At 40.1% G+C, this 19,799-nt stretch overlaps 2 protein-coding genes across 2 annotated transcripts in view; one reads left to right on the top strand and one right to left on the bottom strand.

The window, feature by feature from the left end:
• SMC3 (structural maintenance of chromosomes 3) overlaps positions 1-10,230 on the top strand; it is a 34,448-nt gene extending 24,218 nt beyond the window's left edge. Inside the window, exons 19-29 of the mRNA XM_036828876.1 lie at positions 268-420; positions 3,629-3,780; positions 4,537-4,695; positions 5,311-5,418; positions 5,922-6,030; positions 6,680-6,927; positions 7,014-7,226; positions 7,545-7,736; positions 7,871-8,048; positions 9,105-9,211; positions 9,819-10,230. Coding sequence (XP_036684771.1) covers positions 268-420; positions 3,629-3,780; positions 4,537-4,695; positions 5,311-5,418; positions 5,922-6,030; positions 6,680-6,927; positions 7,014-7,226; positions 7,545-7,736; positions 7,871-8,048; positions 9,105-9,211; positions 9,819-9,890 — 1,691 coding nt within the window. The 3' untranslated portion in view covers positions 9,891-10,230. The remainder of the gene's footprint in view (positions 1-267; positions 421-3,628; positions 3,781-4,536; positions 4,696-5,310; positions 5,419-5,921; positions 6,031-6,679; positions 6,928-7,013; positions 7,227-7,544; positions 7,737-7,870; positions 8,049-9,104; positions 9,212-9,818) is intronic.
• On the bottom strand, positions 1,035-2,672 carry LOC118882703 (THAP domain-containing protein 11-like). Its single transcript, XM_036828877.1, has one exon. The coding sequence runs from the start codon at positions 2,645-2,647 to the stop codon at positions 1,757-1,759; it is 891 nt and encodes a 296-aa protein (XP_036684772.1). The 5' UTR covers positions 2,648-2,672; the 3' UTR covers positions 1,035-1,756.
• Positions 10,231-19,799: the final 9,569 nt, after the last annotated feature.

Raw genomic sequence — 19,799 nt, 5'->3', positions numbered from 1 at the left:
TGTGTCCTGTTGATATGTTCCTATTAGTCTTTAACACTTCTTTCCTTTCTGGCAGATGTTCAGGCTCACCTAGAAGGTATATTTTTTTGAATGCAAATGTTAATATTGTAAAGCAAAATTTTTTCCAGAGTGACGTAAACTCTTAACTTTTACATTCTTATTAAATAGGTAAAGGCTTTAGATTAGTCATTTGATTATTAATCAGTTTATTGTTGAATAAAGAAGTTGTTATACAGAATTACTAATTTTCTTATGTTTTGTTTATAGGTGACCAAGTTAGTCATCGGGGTGCTTTAACTGGAGGATATTATGATACAAGGAAGTCTAGACTTGAATTACAAAAAGATGTTAGAAAAGCAGAAGAAGAACTAGGTGAGCTTGAAGCAAAGCTCAATGAAAATCTGCGCAGAAATATTGAAAATATCTTTTTGTCTTGTGTTGCTGTAGAGAAATAACTGTTTTGGTTGGGAATATAGAATCTTTTGCATGTTAGATGTATTTTCTCATATGCAGTGGGGGAAAATATCCCATGTGTTTTACTTTGACTTTTATTTAAGCACAGGAGCTTATGTAGTATGTCTTTAACTTCTGAAGACAGGGAGAAAACTAAAAACTATTTTAACATCCTTTGCTTAGCTGTTAAATAGCTAATAGCAATAAATCTACTTCTGAGAGAAAAGAACCTGAGGAACACAAAAATTTAAGGTTATAGAGGGAACTGAGGAGTATTTGTCAGACAGTTTTATAGGAGGAAAAGCAGGATAGTATTTCAATGGAAGAAGGGTGGACAGTATCAGGACTGCCACATACTACATAGAAGTTAAATATATAAGGGTTGAAAAATGTCCATTAGAGGTTATTATCTTGATTTAGTATTAGTGGAGGAAATGTCCATCAAAATGCAAGTCTTAGTAACCATAGTTCTCTTAGTTCTTTCAAATAAAAATGGTGTTCTGTGAAGAGTGACTAGTTCGATTCACAAGTGTGAGACACTTGTGCACATGCATCTTCTTTTTTTTTTTTTTTTTTTTTTTAACCTTACTTTCTGTTTAATCTGTTTTGCCAGACAAATACAGTGAAAACTTTAGTCTGACTAATTGTACAGAAAACAGAATTTGTAACCAGTAGCAAACATAACAGGATAGACCTAAGTCCCTGGCAAGCTGGATCTCCATCAACAGGTCACCTAGATCCCCTTGTCGATGGCCTCCTGGGAGGGAGGTCCTAGGAGGCAGAGGCACAGATCTGCCAGTCCCCAACAGAATCAGAGGCTGCACCTGGGAAGGAAAAGCACAAAAAGTAGAACTGATGTTACTTGGATCTCTTAACACTACACACAGAAGAGTTGTCTCTGATTGCCGGCCAAGCTTAAGGTTTAGTTGTTTTCCCAAAGCCATAGTCCTTGGGCATCTCGCCTGCATCCCTAGGGGATGTTTCAAGTTCAGTGGTTCTGAAGCCTCTGCTTAACCAGAACCTGCAACATAAACTTGGGGTTGGGGAGTGAAGGTGGGGAGGGGTAGACAAAGTCATAATTGCTGGTGTCACCAGTGCAGAATCTGAGATCCCAGACTTCAGGACCTTGCTTCAGGAGGAAACAAGAGAGGGTGCTTGGTCACCAGCAAAAGAGTCCAGCTGCCCTAAGGCTCAGTACTGCCAACCAGTGCCCCAGGAGTATGAGGGAGTTCAACAGCAGCGGCCTCAGGTCCCTCTAAGCTGGCAGGAGTCTGGGAGTCCCGAAGGCCGAAAGGGGACTCGTTCATATTCCGTGCTTCTTGCGGATGACAGCCATGGCCAGCAGCCGATCCTTCTCACATAGTTCTTCATGGAGTTTGGCCTCGGTGAGACGCTGGTGACAGATGCTGCCCTTCATCTCCTTCATCTTCACCTCCATCAGCACCAGGATGTCCCGCTGCTCGTTCAGCTTGCGCAAGAGCTCCTCCTCTGTGGTGCCTGACAACAACGAGTACGAGTGGTCGGAGCCAGTATCAGGGAAGCCCTCTTCCCCGACCACCACCAACTGGGGGCCCATGGGGCACTCGGCGGCCTCCAGCCCTGCTGTAGCAGCCTCAAGCTCCGACGCAGCGGCTGCGGCGGCTGCGCCCTCTGCGGCCGCGAACTCCACTTGCACCGTCAGGTCAATGGGCTTCACATCTTCTCCCGTGGGAGTGGTGGGCGCTGGAGGCACGGATCCCGGAGCCTGGCTGCTGTCCACAGCAGCCTGAAGGGTGAGGAGCACAGCCGCAGAAGCAGATACCAGGTTCAGCTGCAGCTGGGCGGTCTGGGCAGTGGAGGCGGACGGCGACGGCTGCTGCTGTTGTTGCTGCTGCTGATGCTGCTGCCTGCAGCAGGCGGCTGCGGCCCCCGCGGGTCTGCGCGGTACTTTGCGCTTGTTGACGCCACACAGCGGGAAGATGGTGGGGACCCACACCGTGTAGGTTTTGCGGCCGCCCTGGAAGTGAACGCTGCAGAGACGGTGGCCCGTGGTGGGCTGGAAGGTGGAGAAGCACCCACTGACGCCAGCACGGGACACATTCTTGAGCCAAAGGCGCCGCAGCTCAGCGTCCTTGGGAAACGTATAGAAATGCAACGCCTTGTCCCGGTGCGAGTTGTTGTAGCAGCCTGGCACGCAGCACGTAAAGCCAGGCATGGCTGCGCCGCGCGGCCCAGCCCGGCCCATCGGCCTTCTGAGCCTTTCGACGGCCTGGTCTGTATGCCGCCGCCCGCCCCTCGACGGGCGGCACCACGCGAGGCCTTGGGCGGCCTCCCACTACTGCCGCCAGGCGTGGCCAGGCTGGCCCGGTGCCCCGTGCCCAGAATACCTCTCGTTGGCCCGCACCGAGCCAGCCGCCCAGCCGCCCGCCTCCACATGCATCTTCTTAAAACAGCCATGGTATAAGGCAGAAGTGCTTTATGTGTACTTTGCATTATGTCACACAATATTAAATACAGGTACTCAAGCAGCGAAAATAATTACTTTTACTGCTTCATTAGGATATTCTTTATTGGAACTGGCATTTTTTAAAATGTGAGTTTATAGATTTTCTGTCATCAGTTGCAAGCAAAAGCACAGAGAAAAAGGTAAATAAACATCTTAGTTTTAACTTTGCAGGGGTCTGCATAGCATGCTTTGAGAACTGCCCAAATTTGGCAAGATGTGAGCATGAAGCATGGGGAAATACTAATAAAAAAGAGGTTGACAGCAGGCACCAACTACTTTCCTGTATTTGATAATCCAGCTAGATGGAGTTATTCTTCTACATTGGGCAAGGCCTCCTCTTCATATCTGACTCCCTTATATAGTGCTTTAAGCATAATAGATTATATAGTAAATATTTGTTGAATGAAAAAATATATATTTCATTTAGCTTCCTTTAGGACTTCCCAGGATTGTATTTATTATTTATTTTTTTGTATAGCAATTAGTAAAACAGTATGTGTGTTATTTTGAGAGAGAAGTGGGGTGAAATGTTTTAAGCTTCTTTTATGACTGAACACAGTGTAGTATTTAATTCAGCATTGTTATGGTCCGTAAATTTGTGGAAATAGCTTTATTTACAGATAAAAGGAAGGGGGATACACAATGTTTTGTTAACAGGCACCAAAGAGAATTTTCCTTAGCCTTGTATATGGATTAATAACGAAATTGATCAGCTCATGAACCAAATGCAGCAGATAGAGACTCAGCAAAGGAAATTTAAAGCATCTCGAGATAGCATATTATCAGAAATGAAGATGTTAAAAGAGAAGAGGCAGCAGTCAGAGAAAACCTTTATGCCCAAGGTTCGTTAAGTATGCTTTTTTTTATAGATTTGCTTTAATTATAAAGATTTGGGGTGGACCATATATTATATAGGTTATATAACATATACATTCTGTTGCATTTTCATTTAGGCCCATACTTCTGGGAATCTACATGTATCTTTATCACACTTTTACCCATGAGTACCCAGAGTCTCCTTTTGTAGGCCTCATTCAGACTTTCCAACTTTATTAAACAAACAGGCATTTTGAGCTACGGCATAATAGTACTGTCTGAGAGTAGTCAGCCAATATCCATTTTTGTCTATAAAGTACCATTTATGGATTTATTTGATTGCATTCTGTCCAGATTGTGCTAAAATGAGTAGAAAGTAAACTATTACTCCTATTACAAATGATAATACACATTGGTATCATAAACATGAAGCAGTTTTGACAAAAAACTATTAATTTTGTACATCAATAGTACTAAAACAACAAAGTTTAAAATATATATATATACCCACAATTATACCACCCTAACATTCTAGCAACTTCTTTTTATAGTTTGACCATGGAATATGATGTGTTACACACATCCTGCAAATACTGCATCATAAATATTTTTCTTGTTGCTACATAGTTCTAATTATCAAATATAATGGCTATCTAATATTTAATTGAGTTAGTATGATTATTTAGCTCACTTTAATATCAAATATAGTTTCCAATTTTTCACTATTATAAGTGATACACTGACTAGTATGTTTATTAACAAATGGATAATCTGTCATGTAGCAACGTAGCTTACAAAGTTTGGAGGCAAGTTTGCACGCTATGGAGTCCACCAGAGAATCACTGAAAGCAGAACTTGGAACTGATTTGCTTTCTCAACTTAGTCTGGAAGATCAGAAGAGAGTAGATGCACTGAATGATGAAATTCGTCAACTTCAGCAGGCAAGTACAGTTGACAGGAAAAAAATTTTTTGTTGACAATTGGCTGTTGTGAAAGTGTCTTTCTGGCTAATAAAGGAATGTGAAAGAGATTATTGAGAAAATATAAGATTTATTAGACTTCTAATATCCATAAAAGTAAATGAGGTTTTAATAAGTTTTTCCAAACCATATGTTAGGATTGTGTAAGAAATCTTTATTTTCTTTCATCTTACTTAATGCCCATTTGTCATTAGTAAGATGGAGCTTGTTAGCTTTGCTGTATTTATTGACCTGACCACCTTTACATATTTAATAATATTGTTTTGATTAAGCATTTTAACAACATTTGATTTTTAAATACAGAGATGTAAGCAATTAATACTAAGTTCAAAACATGAAAAGCAGGAAAAGAAAAATATTTTTGGTAGCATGCCTTATAAAAAGAACCAGGCACAGAAACAGCATTCTGAATAGGTAAGAGGGAAAATGAAGAAAATACAGGGCTTTTTGGAAAGGTGTAAAACTCTATTTCAGCTCATTTGAACAGAAATAATGGAGAAAACAACAGATTGATAGCATTCCTGTATGTGAAATGTGCATGGCTGTGTAGACAAAGAATTTTGTTTTTTCTTCTAGGAAAATAGACAGTTGCTAAATGAAAGAATTAAGTTAGAAGGTATTATTACTCGAGTAGAGACTTACCTCAATGAGAATTTAAGAAAGCGCTTGGACCAAGTAGAACAGGTATGTTCTTTTTTGGGGGTTCCTTGACAAGCATAACCTTTTGATAATGCTTATATGAGAGACTCTGATTTAGAGTATGGGCTCTGGGGATAGAAAGCCTAGCAGTCTGACCACCTGCCCTGGCTTGGACTTCTAGCACTGCCACCTAGTGTACAGTACTGGGCAAGTCATTTAATATTTCTCAGCTCCAGTTTCCTCTTGTGTAAAATAAGCATAGCAGTAGTACCCGTTTTGTATGATTATCTGGCACATTCTAGGTAGTAAATATTAGTTATGAATATTTTCTCATCAGTAGTCAGATGCTGAGAAATTTTCTAGTAAGTTTTTCCCCTTTAATGGATACATTAAGTATTTACAATTATTTGAAGTATGTGTTTTGGTTTTCTTAAGTGTTTATTCAGACATATCAACAGCTATATAAACGTTGGCAGTTACAACATTTTGAAACTAACAAAATTCATATTTCTGTGGTTCAATGCTCTTAAGTTCCTTTTGTGTTATAGGAACTCAATGAACTGAGAGAGACAGAAGGGGGTACTGTTCTCACTGCTACAACCTCAGAACTTGAAGCCATCAATAAAAGAGTAAAAGATACTATGGCACGATCAGAAGGTGAATTTTTATTTAGTAAAAATATTTTTGGTATTTAGTTAAATTTAGCTTATTGGTTTTATAGGATTGTTGACTACAAAATTAAATATCCAAATAGGCAAAAGCATGTACCAATAGTTTTATGTGTTTTCCATCATCATAAACAGTTTATAGTGAACAGAGTTTAGGGTGTTGATTATAAATAGTAACCTTTGTTTTGTTGAAATGTTTGTGACAATTTTATGAGAGACCATACATTATTAGTTTCATTGACAAAAGTATGAAATAGCTGAATCAAGTTTCTTATCACTAGTTGCTGAGAAGAAAATTATTTTAGGCTTTTATAAACATAAACATTAAATATAAACTGTATACATTGACTCATGTACACTCCCAATTTTGTTCTGAAGTTTTTCATAAGTTTTCACAGTAAAATTTAAACCTATTTATTTTGATAGATTTGACCTTTAAAATCTTTGGTCAGCTAACACTCTGGCTTTAAAACAGGTGTTATGGGGAAATCCCTGGCGGTTAGGACTCTGTGCTTTCACTGCTGAGGGCCGGGGTTCAATCCCTGGTCGTGGAACTAAGATTCCACAGGCCACGCGGCTCGGTCAAAAAAATAATAAAATAGGTGTTATGGCCTAATTTGGTTTTCCCCCCATTTTAGATTTGGACAATTCCATTGATAAAACAGAAGCTGGAATTAAGGAGTTGCAGAAAAGTATGGAGCGCTGGAAAAATATGGAAAAAGAACACATGGATGCTATAAATCATGACACTAAAGAACTAGAAAAGATGACAAATCGACAAGGCATGCTACTGAAGAAGAAAGAAGAGTGTATGAAGAAAATTCGAGAACTTGGATCACTTCCCCAGGAAGCATTTGAAAAATACCAAACACTGAGCCTCAAACAGGTAAATCGAATTGGTTTTAAATTTGAAATCTCGTTGCAAATTTCCCTGTATGTAGATTTATTTATACATTTTTTTCCTCTTTATAGTTGTTTCGAAAACTTGAACAGTGCAACACAGAATTGAAGAAGTACAGCCATGTTAACAAAAAAGCTTTAGATCAGTTTGTAAATTTCTCTGAGCAGAAAGAAAAGTTAATAAAGCGACAAGAAGAGTTGGATAGGGGGTACAAATCAATCATGGAACTGATGAATGTACTTGAACTTCGAAAATATGAAGCTATTCAGTTAACTTTCAAACAGGTATGTTTCTATTTTTAGTAAATACACACGCTAAAATCTTCGGGTATTATTCAGTCTATTATTCAATTTGTAAAGATATTAAAACTTTTTTTCCACTGATAATTGTATCTAAAACATGCAAACAAATCCAGTATATAGGTTGCAAATATAGTAACTGGAATGTTTTATACAGCTCTTAAAGGAGATCCAATCTGTTATTCTTGTTCTTAAGATTAAAAAAATAAAACTATTTTTGATTGCTTTTAAATAATTTTTATCTTTTTTAAAAAAAATACATATTCCAGTTGACACCCTATCTATCTATCTGTTTATTTTAAGGTATCCAAAAACTTCAGTGAAGTATTCCAGAAGTTGGTACCTGGTGGCAAAGCTACTTTGGTGATGAAGAAAGGAGATGTGGAAGGCAGTCAGTCTCAGGATGAAGGAGAAGGGAGTGGTGAAAGTGAGAGGGGCTCTGGGTCACAGAGCAGTGTTCCATCAGTTGACCAGTTCACTGGAGTTGGAATTAGGGTAAAATACCTTTACATTCAATTTTCCCCAGAGCATTATCATAGTAGAATTTGTAGACTATTTTGCAAATCTGAATTGGTGCATTGTATGTATTTTACCCCTTTGAGATATTAACTCATTAAATATTTTCTTAGGTGTCATTTACAGGAAAACAAGGTGAAATGAGAGAAATGCAACAGCTTTCAGGTGGACAGAAATCCTTGGTAGCTCTTGCTCTGATTTTTGCCATTCAGAAATGTGACCCAGCTCCTTTTTACTTGTTTGATGAGATTGACCAGGCTCTGGATGCTCAGCACAGAAAGGCTGTGTCAGGTACAGTTTTGGTTTCATAGTAACTTGGTAGAAATGATAGCTTACCTCTTTTTTTTTTTTTTTTTTTATCTCCACTCCACTAAATTCCCTCACTTTCCTTTTTTCTTTTTAAATTTATTTATTTATTTTTGGCTGCATTGGGTCTTTGTTGCTGCGCCAGACTTTCTTTACTTGTGGCGAGCGGGGGCTACTCTTTGTTGTGGTACGTGGGCTTCTCATTGAGGTGGCTTTGTTGCAGAGCATGGGCTCTAGGCCCGCAGGCTTCAGTAGTTGTGGCACACGGGCAGCAGTAGTTGTGGCTCGCGGGCTCTAGAGCGCAGGCTCAGTAGTTGTGGCTCACGGGCTTAGTTGCTCCGTGGCATGTGGGATCTTCCCAGACCAGGGCTCGAACCCATGTTCCCTGCATTGGCAGGCGTATTCTTAATCACTGCGCCACCAGGGAAGCCCCAATAGCTTACCTCTTTTATAGTATATTTCTTGTTGCCTGAGATATCCAGGGAGACTGGACAGGGTATTAGTCAATAAATAAAATAATTTCTCTTTGAACAGGTTTTCAAAAATCTAATATTAGACTACAAAGTTTAGTTCTGTGAGAAATAGATGTAATAATTGAAAATCCTACTCCAGTTAAACTTTTATACAAACGTCTCTTAACACTTCTTCTCAATGCTTGAATAGTCCCTGTCATAAACAATGTTGATTCTGTGTTTAAATAATCTATATGTGATCTTTAGTAAGTTTATGCAAACAAATCCAGTATACAGGTTGGGGGTGTGGGTAGCAGGAAAAGGTTGCTTTTGGTTTTTTGTGTGAGAAAATTTACTTTGCTCTGACATTATTTCTAATGCTGTGTTAGAAGGTGTTGCTTCTTTATATTCTGTAACTAAGTTATTTGTGTTAAAGATTTATCCCTAGTTTAAGAAACAAGTTGATATTTTTTGTAGATGTATGCATGCAGGCAGTTTTAAGTTTTAGGTAAGAGTAAAGATAGTTGCTTTTCAAATTTTCACTTCAACTGAAAAAAGGGTTTTATTAGATTACTATTTCTTTTTACAGATATGATTATGGAACTTGCTGTACATGCTCAATTTATTACAACTACTTTTAGGCCTGAACTGCTTGAGTCAGCTGACAAATTCTATGGTGTAAAGTTCAGAAATAAGGTAATTTTTTTATATGAAGTTTAAGTTCATGTAGTATATAATCCATTATATCTGTTGAATTCTTGTTTTATGTTACTTAAGTCATGAAAGAAAATTTAGAAAGTTATTGAAAAAAACTTAAAATGCCTATGAAGGTTATCAGTTTTTTTTGTGGCATTCATTGCACTGGTTTTATTTTTATTGGCATTAAGAGACACTATCTTCCTGTCTATCTGTTTAGTGCTTACTTAATGCACAGTCTTAAACAGTTACATAAATTCATTTATATTTGGTTAGACCACACAACTCTTTCTGGTGCTTTCAGCCTTAAGATTCTTTAAAATAGCGAAGTAATAAAAACTGAACAAAAATGTGGTTCAAATATTTAGATGTTAGTACTTACCTATATCTTCAGAGCATTAAAATGCAGAATATTTTTTAAACTCATGCATTGAACAAACAGCATTGTAAATAAAGGTTTTATCAGTCAGTGTTTTAGAGTCATTTGACTTGGTATGTAAAATTTATGGGTGATCGGGTGTATTTTTAAAATATTACCCTATACAGGGGAACACTGATATATTTCTTTAAGATTTAACAGATTTTGTTTTTAACATTTATTCTTCAGGTTAGTCATATTGATGTGATCACAGCAGAGATGGCCAAAGACTTTGTAGAAGATGATACCACTCATGGTTAATTGGAAAATACTTCCCATTGGTTTGGAAGATGTGTATAGTAATATGATCCTCATACCCAGGAACTGTAAATTTAAACCTATATATCTGGTCATTATTAATAGTTTTCAGACTTAGAGCATACATAGCCCTTTTATATTTCTGTCATTGTATTTTATATCATGCTCTGTAATGTTACATTTCTACTTATAGTTTAAGAATTTTATTTCCCACACAACTTTTTGTAAAGTGTCCTCCTATTTTAAATCTTTTAAAATGAGCTAAATAGTCTTTCCTAATTATTTTATCAATTATATTGCCTCTTTTTTATAGCTTCAATTAAATAATTGGTTTTATGACTAACTGTGTTTTATGTGGCTTTTTATTTATGGTTCTATGATTAGGAACAAATTTTTCTTAAATATCTGCCTTTTGTTTTGCTTAAAAAAGGTCTGCCTTCACCTAAAAGAAGATTTTTAAAACACAGTTTAATATTCTGTTGAATTACAGCAGTGATTCCCAATCCTGGCTGCATTTTTAAATCCATAAGGGAGCTTTTAAAAATATAACATTGCTGAAATCTTTCCCTAGACCACTTGAATCGAAATCTTTAAGGGATAGGGTCTTGTTCATTGTTAATTCTAAAGTTCTGCAAGGTGATTCTGACCCTCAGAGAGGGTTAGAACCCCTGCTTTAACTCAATGTAACAGTCCTTTAAAAAGTATTTTAAATTTAAAATGGCAGTGTGTTTAATAGAAGTTGGGAAGAGTATCCAAGAAATTGAGCTATAAAATTTCCTTGTTTTTCTGGATAAGTAGTTTGGAAAACCTTGTTATTGAAACATTGGTCTTTTCCCAGATTAGAGCTTTGCTGCTTATTGTGTTTTAAAATTGCTTTATTGAGGTAATTCATACCGTAACATTCACCCATCAAAATGGTGCAATTCAGTGCTTTTTAGTTTATTCACAGCACTGTGCAACTATCTCTACCATCTAATTTTAGAACATTTCAGTTACCCCAAAAGTAACACTGTACCCATTAGCGGTCACTCTACATCTCCCTCTCCCCTTATCATTCCTCTGGCAACCACAAATCTAATTTGTGTCTCATACTATGGATTTGCCTATTCTGGACATTTCATATAAATGGAATCATACAGTATGGGACCTTTTGTGACTGACTTCCTTTATTTAGCATGTTTTCAAGGTTCATTTATGTTGTAGCACATACCGGGACTTGATTCCTTTTTATTGCTGAATAATATCCCATTGTATGAATATACAATTTGACCCTTGAACAACGTGGGTTTGAACTGCTCAGGTCCACTTATACTTGGGTTTTTTCAATATAGCACCTGTACTGTCATTTTATTGATCTTTAAGTATGAGGATAAAGATTGTGTTCATAATATGTGGCATCAAAAGATCTAGGGTTTGAGGCTTTATTCTATCCAAACTGTTTTAGCTTCCTGCCCTTGGGTGAGTAATTTATCAATTCCTTTGTTTTTGAGGCAGAGATAACAGTACATGAATTTTCAACTCCAAAGGGGAGTCAGCACCCCTAACCTATATGTTGTTCAAGGGTCAACTGTATACCATGGTTTGTTTATCCATTCATTAGTTGGACATTTGGGTTGTTTCTACCTTTTGGCTATTATAAATAATGCTGCTATTTATGAACAAGTTTTTGTGTGAATATGTTTTCATTTTTCTTGGGTATTTACCCTGGATTGGAATTGTTGGGTCATATGGTATGTTTAACATTTTGAGGAACTGCCAGACTTTTCCAAAGGAGCTGCACCATTTTACATTTCCACTAGTAATGTATGAGGGTTATGATTTTTCCACATCCTCACGAACACTTATTTTTCTGTCTTTTTAGTATAGCCATTCTTGTGTGAAATAGTACCTCATTGTGGTTTAAATTTGCATTTTCCTGATGACTAATGATGTTAAGCATCTTTTTATGTGCTTACTGGTCATTTATATATCTTCTTCGGTGAGATGTCTATTCATATCTTTTGCCCATATTTAAATTCTGTTACTCGTGTTTTTATTATAGAATCATAGTTTGCATTATTATAGAATACTAATAACAGAAGTGAGAGTTCTTTATGTATTCTGGATGCGAAAGACCCTTGTCAGGTGTGTGACTTGTAAATACCCCAGCCCTTGGATTGTCTTTTTACTTTCTTAATGGTATCTTTTGAAGCATAACATTTAAAAGAAATAAGCTTGTTTGTCCAAATTTCCTCCTAAGGACACCAGTCAGATTGGATTAGGGCCCACTCTCCAGCCTTATTGTAACTTGATCACCTCTTTAAAAGGTCCTATCTCCAAAACAGTAGTGATATTTGGAGGTAGTGGGTTTGGGACTTAATCATGTGCATTTGGAGGGCGGGTACAATTCAGCCCATAACAGTTACCGTGGTACATTTTTCCCCCAACGTGGGTACATTTAGTTTTTCAACTAAACTTCAGATTTTGCCAGTTTTTCCACTAATGCCTTTTTTTCTCAGATCCCACAGAGGATACTACATTACTTTTACTTGTTATGTCTCCTCTGGTCTGTGACAGTTTCTTAGTCTGTTTTTCATCCTTGACAGTTTTGAGGACTGCTTTTCAGATGTTTTGTAGAATGTCCCTCAATTTGGGCTTGTCTGGTATTTTTCTCATGGTTAAACTGGAGTTAAATATATAATACCATAGAGGTGAAATGTCCTCATCACCTCACATCAGCAGTGCCTGTGATTAACATGCTTTATCACTGGTGATGTTTACCTCGATCACCTGCCCAAGATTGTCAGGTTTCTTCACTATAGTTACTTTTTTCCCTCTTTGACACTCCTTTGGAAGCAAGTCACCAGTACAGCCTATACTGGGTTGAATACTCTTGTATCCTTGGAAATCTCCCTTATTCTACTAGGTCTTTTTTGTAGATTCTTTGAGATTTTCTACATAATCATGTCATATGCAAATAGAGACAGTTTTATTTCTTCCTTTTTAATATATATACCATTTATTTCTTTTTCTTGCTGACTTTTTTTTTCCCTCAGAGTTTATAGTTGTTATCTACAAGAGGGTTGGTTTGTTAGGAGTCTCCATTGGTGGGAGCCAGAAATCCCTAAAGAGGCACTTCTAAAATGAGGAAAAAGTATTGTGACTTTACATTTAAAATGTACATTCACTTTGAGTTTTCATTTTGACCAGCTGAATCTCTGTAGAGTTTAAATGTTCAGTATATTGTTTATAGTTTTGCCATAATATAACTGATCTTCCCTAACAGAGAATTTGGTATAAGAAATATTCTAAGATCCCATTCAAAGGGTTATGTAAGCACAGTATCTTTGTGATATTCCGAAAATGTTTCTTAAGCATCTCCCCAAGAATATTCATTATGAGTCACTACCTGTGGAGATTGAAATGGTATATAGTTTATGATCTATAACTTTGCCCTGATATGACCCACCCTCTATAATAAAGAATTTGGCAAGGGATGTTACCTGCATGCCATCATTCTAGAACTTCCTAATAATCTTAAGCATCTCCCCAAGAATATCAGTATAAATGAGACTCCAGTGAATTTGTAACAATAAGCACCTAAATAATGAAACACAGAATATAAATATAAAACCCATATTCCTTGTTATATCTCAGTCATAAATTTATTGTTTTATTTTTATTTTTGCGCCACGCTGCACAGCTTATGGGATCTTAGCTCCTTGACCAGGGATTGAACCTGGGCCCCGGCAGTGGATGTGCAGAGTCCTAAGCACTGAACTGCCAGGAAATTCCCTATAAATTATTAATTCTTAATGAAAATGAATAGAAAAATGTGACAATCCTGGACATACTTGGCTAACTGAGAAACTTAGAGGAAGGACAGAAATTCACCAAAGGAATTAGCCAGTGATTCATAAATCTAAAAAGTGCTTCTCTGTGGCTGGATAGTCCTGTCCTGATTTTTCCACTTTGAAATTTTGTTAATATTGTTACCAAGTATTAGTAGATTTGAAGTGCATATATTATTTTATATCCTGAATTTTTCACTTAGTAATACAATATAAAATATTCCTCTGTTTAACCTCTTCAGAAACAAAATTTTAATAGCCACAAAATTCTGTCAAATAGAAGCCTAATTTACTTAAAATACCTCCTATTGGGTGCTTAGATTGTTTCCTTTTGGCTACAATGCCAAAAACAAACGCCCTTACACTGAGCATTTTTACACAGAACTGTGGAAATTTAGGATTATTTTCCCAAGATAGAAAGTTGTTTGTATAATTTTTGCACCTTTTTAAAAAATGTAAAATATGGAATGGTTAGCTCTTTGTTCCCCCTGGTTAACTATGAAAGTAAGAGATATTTTGTACCATAATTGTACAGTGTTGATTGGTCCTCCTCGTTACACCCAGTAACAGATTTTAAGGGCGAGTTACCACCATCTTTAGTTTTCTTTACCTTTTCCCTCCCCACCCTTCTCCCCTTTTCTTTCGCCCTCACCCATTTAGGTACACTCTGATCACTTGTGTCCCTGAATGTCCTAGGGGGATTGGGTTACGCCCGGTTGCCAGACTTCTGCATGTAAGATGTCAGTGTTGCTCCATAAATCTGCCACCATGTGGCACCGAGTCTCCCCTTCCTAGAGACAGAGAGTCTCCTGGGTGTAAGAGCCCTTGTGGCAGCCAGTAACTGCACAGGGATAGGAGGCAGCATAGAGATTAGGTTTTCAAGGAGAACGTGGATATATTTACTCTCTCGAGTCATCACATTGGTTGGTATAAGTCTGTTGCAAAGAGGACATTAACATTTGAATGTCATCTTTTATGTATTCTGTGTGCTTCAGACCAGTGCGTGGCATGTTGATTATATAATACACAAGCAGTCAAGTGTGCAGTGATACCAAGTCCTGCTTTAGCCTCATAAGTCTGAAATTTTTCCTTCATTAAAATTGATAGTTATAAAGACTGGTAACACAGAAGTACATATAAGTGAGAGAGAGAGAAAAAAACAAACAGTAGAAAGTTGAATTTGATGGACATGGATGTGAGACCAAATCATTTGGAACTAAGGTCACAGAGGCAGTTAATGTGTGACATAGTAAAAGGGTCATGCCACTTCTAAGGCAGAAGCCTTTGCTAGGAGAGGTTTTTCAAACAGGAATCTATCATACGCCCTCAGAATTAGAAATGATGACTGCAAAGGCTTGCTTCAGCTTTGTCTATGCAGCTATTTTTTTCTCCTGATATTCTAAATCTCAAGTTACTTTGTTTATTTCCAGAACCGCTAGAGGGGGCCCTTGACGCATGCCAACCCCTCCATTTTTCCAGTCTAGTTTTCAAACTAGTTTCCGCTTTAGTTCCTCATTAGTAGAGTTCCAGGAGCAATGAGAAGGTCAAGGTGTGATATTCTTGAGATTGCCCTGTTGCTGGAGTTTATGAGCTAAGTGTTATAACCGCTTGCAACAGTCATAAAGCAGATGCTTTCAGCCAAGGTACCTAGTGCTGGCAACAGGTTGTATTGCTATTTAGAAAGAGATACAGCAGCTGTTTAATAGGATCTTGTTAACAAAATGGCAACACTTTCTTCCAACAGCCCTACTTGTTTCTCCTCAGAGCAGCATTTTTTTCTGCCGGTGCCTTCTGAATCCTTCTGTAGACCCAGAAGAGATTGTCTTCGTTTTCCCTGTTTCCTATTTCTGACTCACACCTTGCATCCCTTAATGGAAGGAAACACCTTCACCTATTATGTTGCTTTTCAGTTTACCATTTCAGCATCATCTCCCCAACACTACTCTGAGTCAGAATTAGGATCTCTTACATTCTCTCACAGAGTGATGACAATACTTAATGATTTGTTTTCTTGTTAGAAACCTAGTTAGCACCGCTGTAGCCTTGGAGAAAGCACTATTATCCTCTTTAGGATTTTCCCAGAAGTCCAGTTTCTGTACTGCTGAAGAATAAAGTGTTCATCCTCTCAGTGAGCAGGTGTGAAGGAGCATGTGTGCCTGCCTGTGCACATGCATGGCCCTGCCTCTGTTCCTCAGCTGGAGTCACACAGTGGCCTAAATCTTGTCCTCCCTAACACTCCATCCATGACCCTGATGCAAATACTGGCACCAAGCGTGGCCTTATGATGCACTGGAGTTTAAGGTACAAGTAGAGAAATAAGCAACATGGTGTTGAGGTGAGAGTGTCTGTCTTTCATCTCAATTGTGAGATTAAAGCTCTGAAACCTTCAAGAAAGAGAAATTACTGAAGCTGCATGCCAAAGAGGTCTTTCCAGTGACTCTTTGCTTTCTTTTCTTTTTCTTGTGGACACGCTCCTGGGGTGTCTGTTTAACCTCTGCCCTTGGCTGGGTATTAAAAAGAAACGTTTGGGGACTTCCCTGGCAGTCCAGTGGTTAGGACTCTGCTCTCCCACTGCCCAGGCACTGGGTTCGATCTCTGGTCAGGGAACTAAGATCCTGCAAGACACGCAGTGCGGAAAAAAAAAAAAAAAAAGTTCAATTTCAGGTGGTCAACTTGATGCCTTGGGGCAGAAGCATGGGGATTACAGTCTTCAGAGACAGCATCTTTGCCAGGTATTGATTTACACAGTTTAACTTTGTGTGAGTTAATAGTAATTAATTACCTATTAAGTACCAGACAGACCCTTCTATCATCTCACTTAAGGGCAACAACTTTGAGGTGGGTGGTGTGAACCAGTCTGCGAAAAGGGAAATGAAGCTTCCATGAGGTTGAGTAACTTGCTGAAAAATTCCTGTTAGAAAGTAGTGGGGCTGAGAGTAGAGCCCTGGTCTCTCCTACTTCACTAGACCTCTCTGACACCCTTTTTAAAACTCAAAATAAAGTTGGTGCCAACACTTGCAGATTGAGCAGCCACAGAGCAGCGTGAAAGCACCTCTGGACCGGTTGGTTTCAGAGCCCCGTCTGCAAATCTGACGTGTATTTGTGGAGCTTTGCTTTTTCCTGCAGCTTTGTTCCCCCACCCCAACCCGTCTCCCAGGGATGCAAGGCCACAAAAGCAGAAGGTCTTGTTGAAACACCATCCTGCGTTCTGCAAGCTCTTAGCTTTAGGTGGTTCCCGGGAAGGAACTGCAAATCCAAAACCAGGAGCCCCCCTTTTCCCCCCACTCTGTATCACACAAGCATCTTTGCAGAGGAGGATGCTGGCTGAGTGCTTTTGACTCTGGAATTCTCTAGCAGTTAACCATCAACTCCTCTTAAGTCCCCCAACCCTATTCTCTGCTCCCAATTTGAAAAAGGCAAAGGTTGCACACTGAGCACTGCCACCACTGCCACCCCTCTTCCCTAGCCTCTTAGAGCTCAGTTTTCCCTGAGGAGAGCCTGGGTTCAGTCTTCATTCATCTTATCTTCCAGTTCTGAAGAGCAGGACTGTGTGTGATTCTGTGCCCCTTCCCACACCATCCCTTTTCTCTTTTGGTTCTCAAATCCATTTAATTAGTCTTCACTTGGTAGTTTGCAGGTACAGGAAGGTTTTAAAGCAGTAACTTTAGACATTTGAGGTAGAGGCAGACTTGGAAGTTGATAGAACTAAGAATAGTTCCCGGTGACCAAGCTTTTAGACACACTAGTGCAGGGGCAGGGCACGGGGGTAACAGTTTTATTTGTTCTTCAAGGCTGAAAAGGTTCTCCAGTCTCAGGAAGTCAGGCCCCCTTTCTGGGACCTCCACAATCTATTCTTGCTCCAACAGATTGAATCTGAAAGCAGGAGCAAGGGCAGAACTCTCATCTGAATCAAACCTGTGCTTTTCCCCAAAGTTCTTTTCCTCTGTCACTTTAAAAACAAATCCTTTTATTTGCCTTACTTTAGAGTAAAATCCCTTTAAAACCCTCTACCCTGTAAGCACTATGAGGACTGGGGCCATGTCTAAGTTTTTGTTTTGCTGTTTGTTTTTGCCGTTTTTATGCAGAGAGCGTTTGTAGAATGAACGATTGATAATAGCAGCTGGCACTTACTGAACACTTACTATGTGCCAGGCTCTGTGCTCAGTGACTTATATTCTTTATGGCAGACAAACCTCACAACAACCCTGAGAGAGGAACTGCTGTCCTCGTTTTCCAAAGGTGACCAAGCCTCAAAGAGGCTATTTCCCCACCCCGAACCCCAGTCACGCAGCTCTACATGGGGGCAGCCGGACCCCAGCCCAGGTCTGTCCTCCTCTGAGGTCCACAGGCACGTGGTGCCTCCCCGTCAGTGAGACTTCCTCCTGCCTGCGGGCCGTGTCCTGGGACACCCCAGGCTGCTTCTCCCCTCCGACTTCTCCCTCAGACTACTTCTATCATCGCCCTGGTTCCCTTTGACAGGGTTCTCCCCCATGGAGAAGGGGGCGTGGATGCTTGGCAAGGCTATGCTCTGTGGGGTCCACTCTGCCCCACCCTAGGGGTGAACCTGGTGGCTGGGGAAGAAGCTGGAATAATTTAGTAGAAGTTTGACGAGAAGTGTATGAATACCCCATATCCTGGTGGAGTTCTAACAGAAACCTATATTACCCAGGCCTTGCCTCATCATCAAATTCACTTGGAGTGGTTTTTTTTTAATCCCACCCCCCCTTTTTTCTTTTTCTTTTTCTTTTTTTTTTTTTGACCATGCTGCATGGCTTGCAGGATCTCAGTTCCCCAAGCGAGGACTGAACCTGGGTCATGGCAGTGAAAGCCCCAAATCCTAACCACTAGACCACCAGGGAACTCCCCACCTGGAGCGGTTTTGGAAGATGCCGTTTCTCCAGCCTTTCCCCCTGGAGATTCTAAATCAGCAGGTCTGGGGCAGGGCGCAGGAAGGCCTCAGGTCCTGCCTGTTAACTGGGGAAATCTATGGGCCTCACAGAGTGGGCTCCGGCCTGTTGAAATCCTTGACCTCTGGAACAAAAAATGGCCAGTGACCTGGGAGAAATCCTTTTGAAGACGTCTATGCAAAGGAAAGCAGCAGACTTTTTTGGTTATGCTTCATCCAAAGAGGAAAATGAAACTTTCATCTGAACCGAGGTAAAGAGTGGGTGGCAGCTGGCTGCAGGGGGGTGGGTGGGAGGGAGGGCCCTACGACTGGCAGACCAGAGCCGCCGCCGTCCCGACCTGCCTCAGGACCATTCCACCTCCCCCAATGGACTTGGGTGCTTTAAACTAATTCCTGTCTTGAGGGGAGAGTAATTTTAAACTTACCAGCTTGACTCACGGGCTTCCTCAATAGAAGGGGCCTGGAGGCTCCCAGCTGAGGGTCCGTGCCTGCTGCCAGCAGTTCTAAGGGTGACCCTCGGGGGATAATCACCGCCCTGGTGCTGCAGTGGACGCAGCTAGAGGGCCTGACAGCTGCTCCCTGCTGCCCTGATACCTTCCTTGCACACCTGAGGTTTCTGGGGAGCTTTTGTTGAAAGCCAAGAGCCACGACCCGAGATGAGTGTGACCAACTCAGGGTGTCCTCTCGCCCAGTCAGGGAGGAAAACCCCCTTTTCTTAATCCCATTTTTTTTTTCGGACACACCGCACAGCTTGCAGGATCTCAGTTCCCCGGCCAAGGACTGAACCCGGGTCACGGCAGTGAAAGCCCCAAATCCTAACCACTAGACCACCAGGAAAACCTCCAGTGCCTTTTGCCCAGAGTCCCCACTAGGAGCAGTTCTGACCTCTGATGTGCACCAGGCCCTGCTCTGGTAGAAGCCCCAGGCCTGCCCAGTCTGTCACCGGCCTCACTATGACTCCGCTTCCTTGCAGACGGCTTCCCGCCCTCCTGCTGCCTTGATCCCTGGGCCTGAGGCGAGGTCCTTGCAGCCAGCCATCCTCCATACCTGCCCCACCTCCTCCGAAACCTCTTATATCGCGAAGCCTTCTGGAACATTCAGCCTCAATCTCAACACCTGAAACCTTGCTTCTACCCCCTGATGATTTCCTCTGAGGTCTCTCATTGTCGAAGCCCT

This window comes from Balaenoptera musculus, chromosome 16 (assembly GCF_009873245.2).
Source record: "Balaenoptera musculus isolate JJ_BM4_2016_0621 chromosome 16, mBalMus1.pri.v3, whole genome shotgun sequence".
Classification (NCBI taxonomy): Eukaryota; Metazoa; Chordata; class Mammalia; order Artiodactyla; family Balaenopteridae; genus Balaenoptera; species Balaenoptera musculus.
The sequence above is the reverse complement of the archived record's forward strand: the minus strand, read 5'-3'. Positions and strand labels throughout refer to the sequence as shown.

Coding starts and splice junctions, on each gene's coding strand:
- LOC118882703 (XM_036828877.1), bottom strand. CDS start 2,647: ATGCCTGGCTTTACGTGCTGCGTGCCAGGCTGCTACAACAACTCGCAC.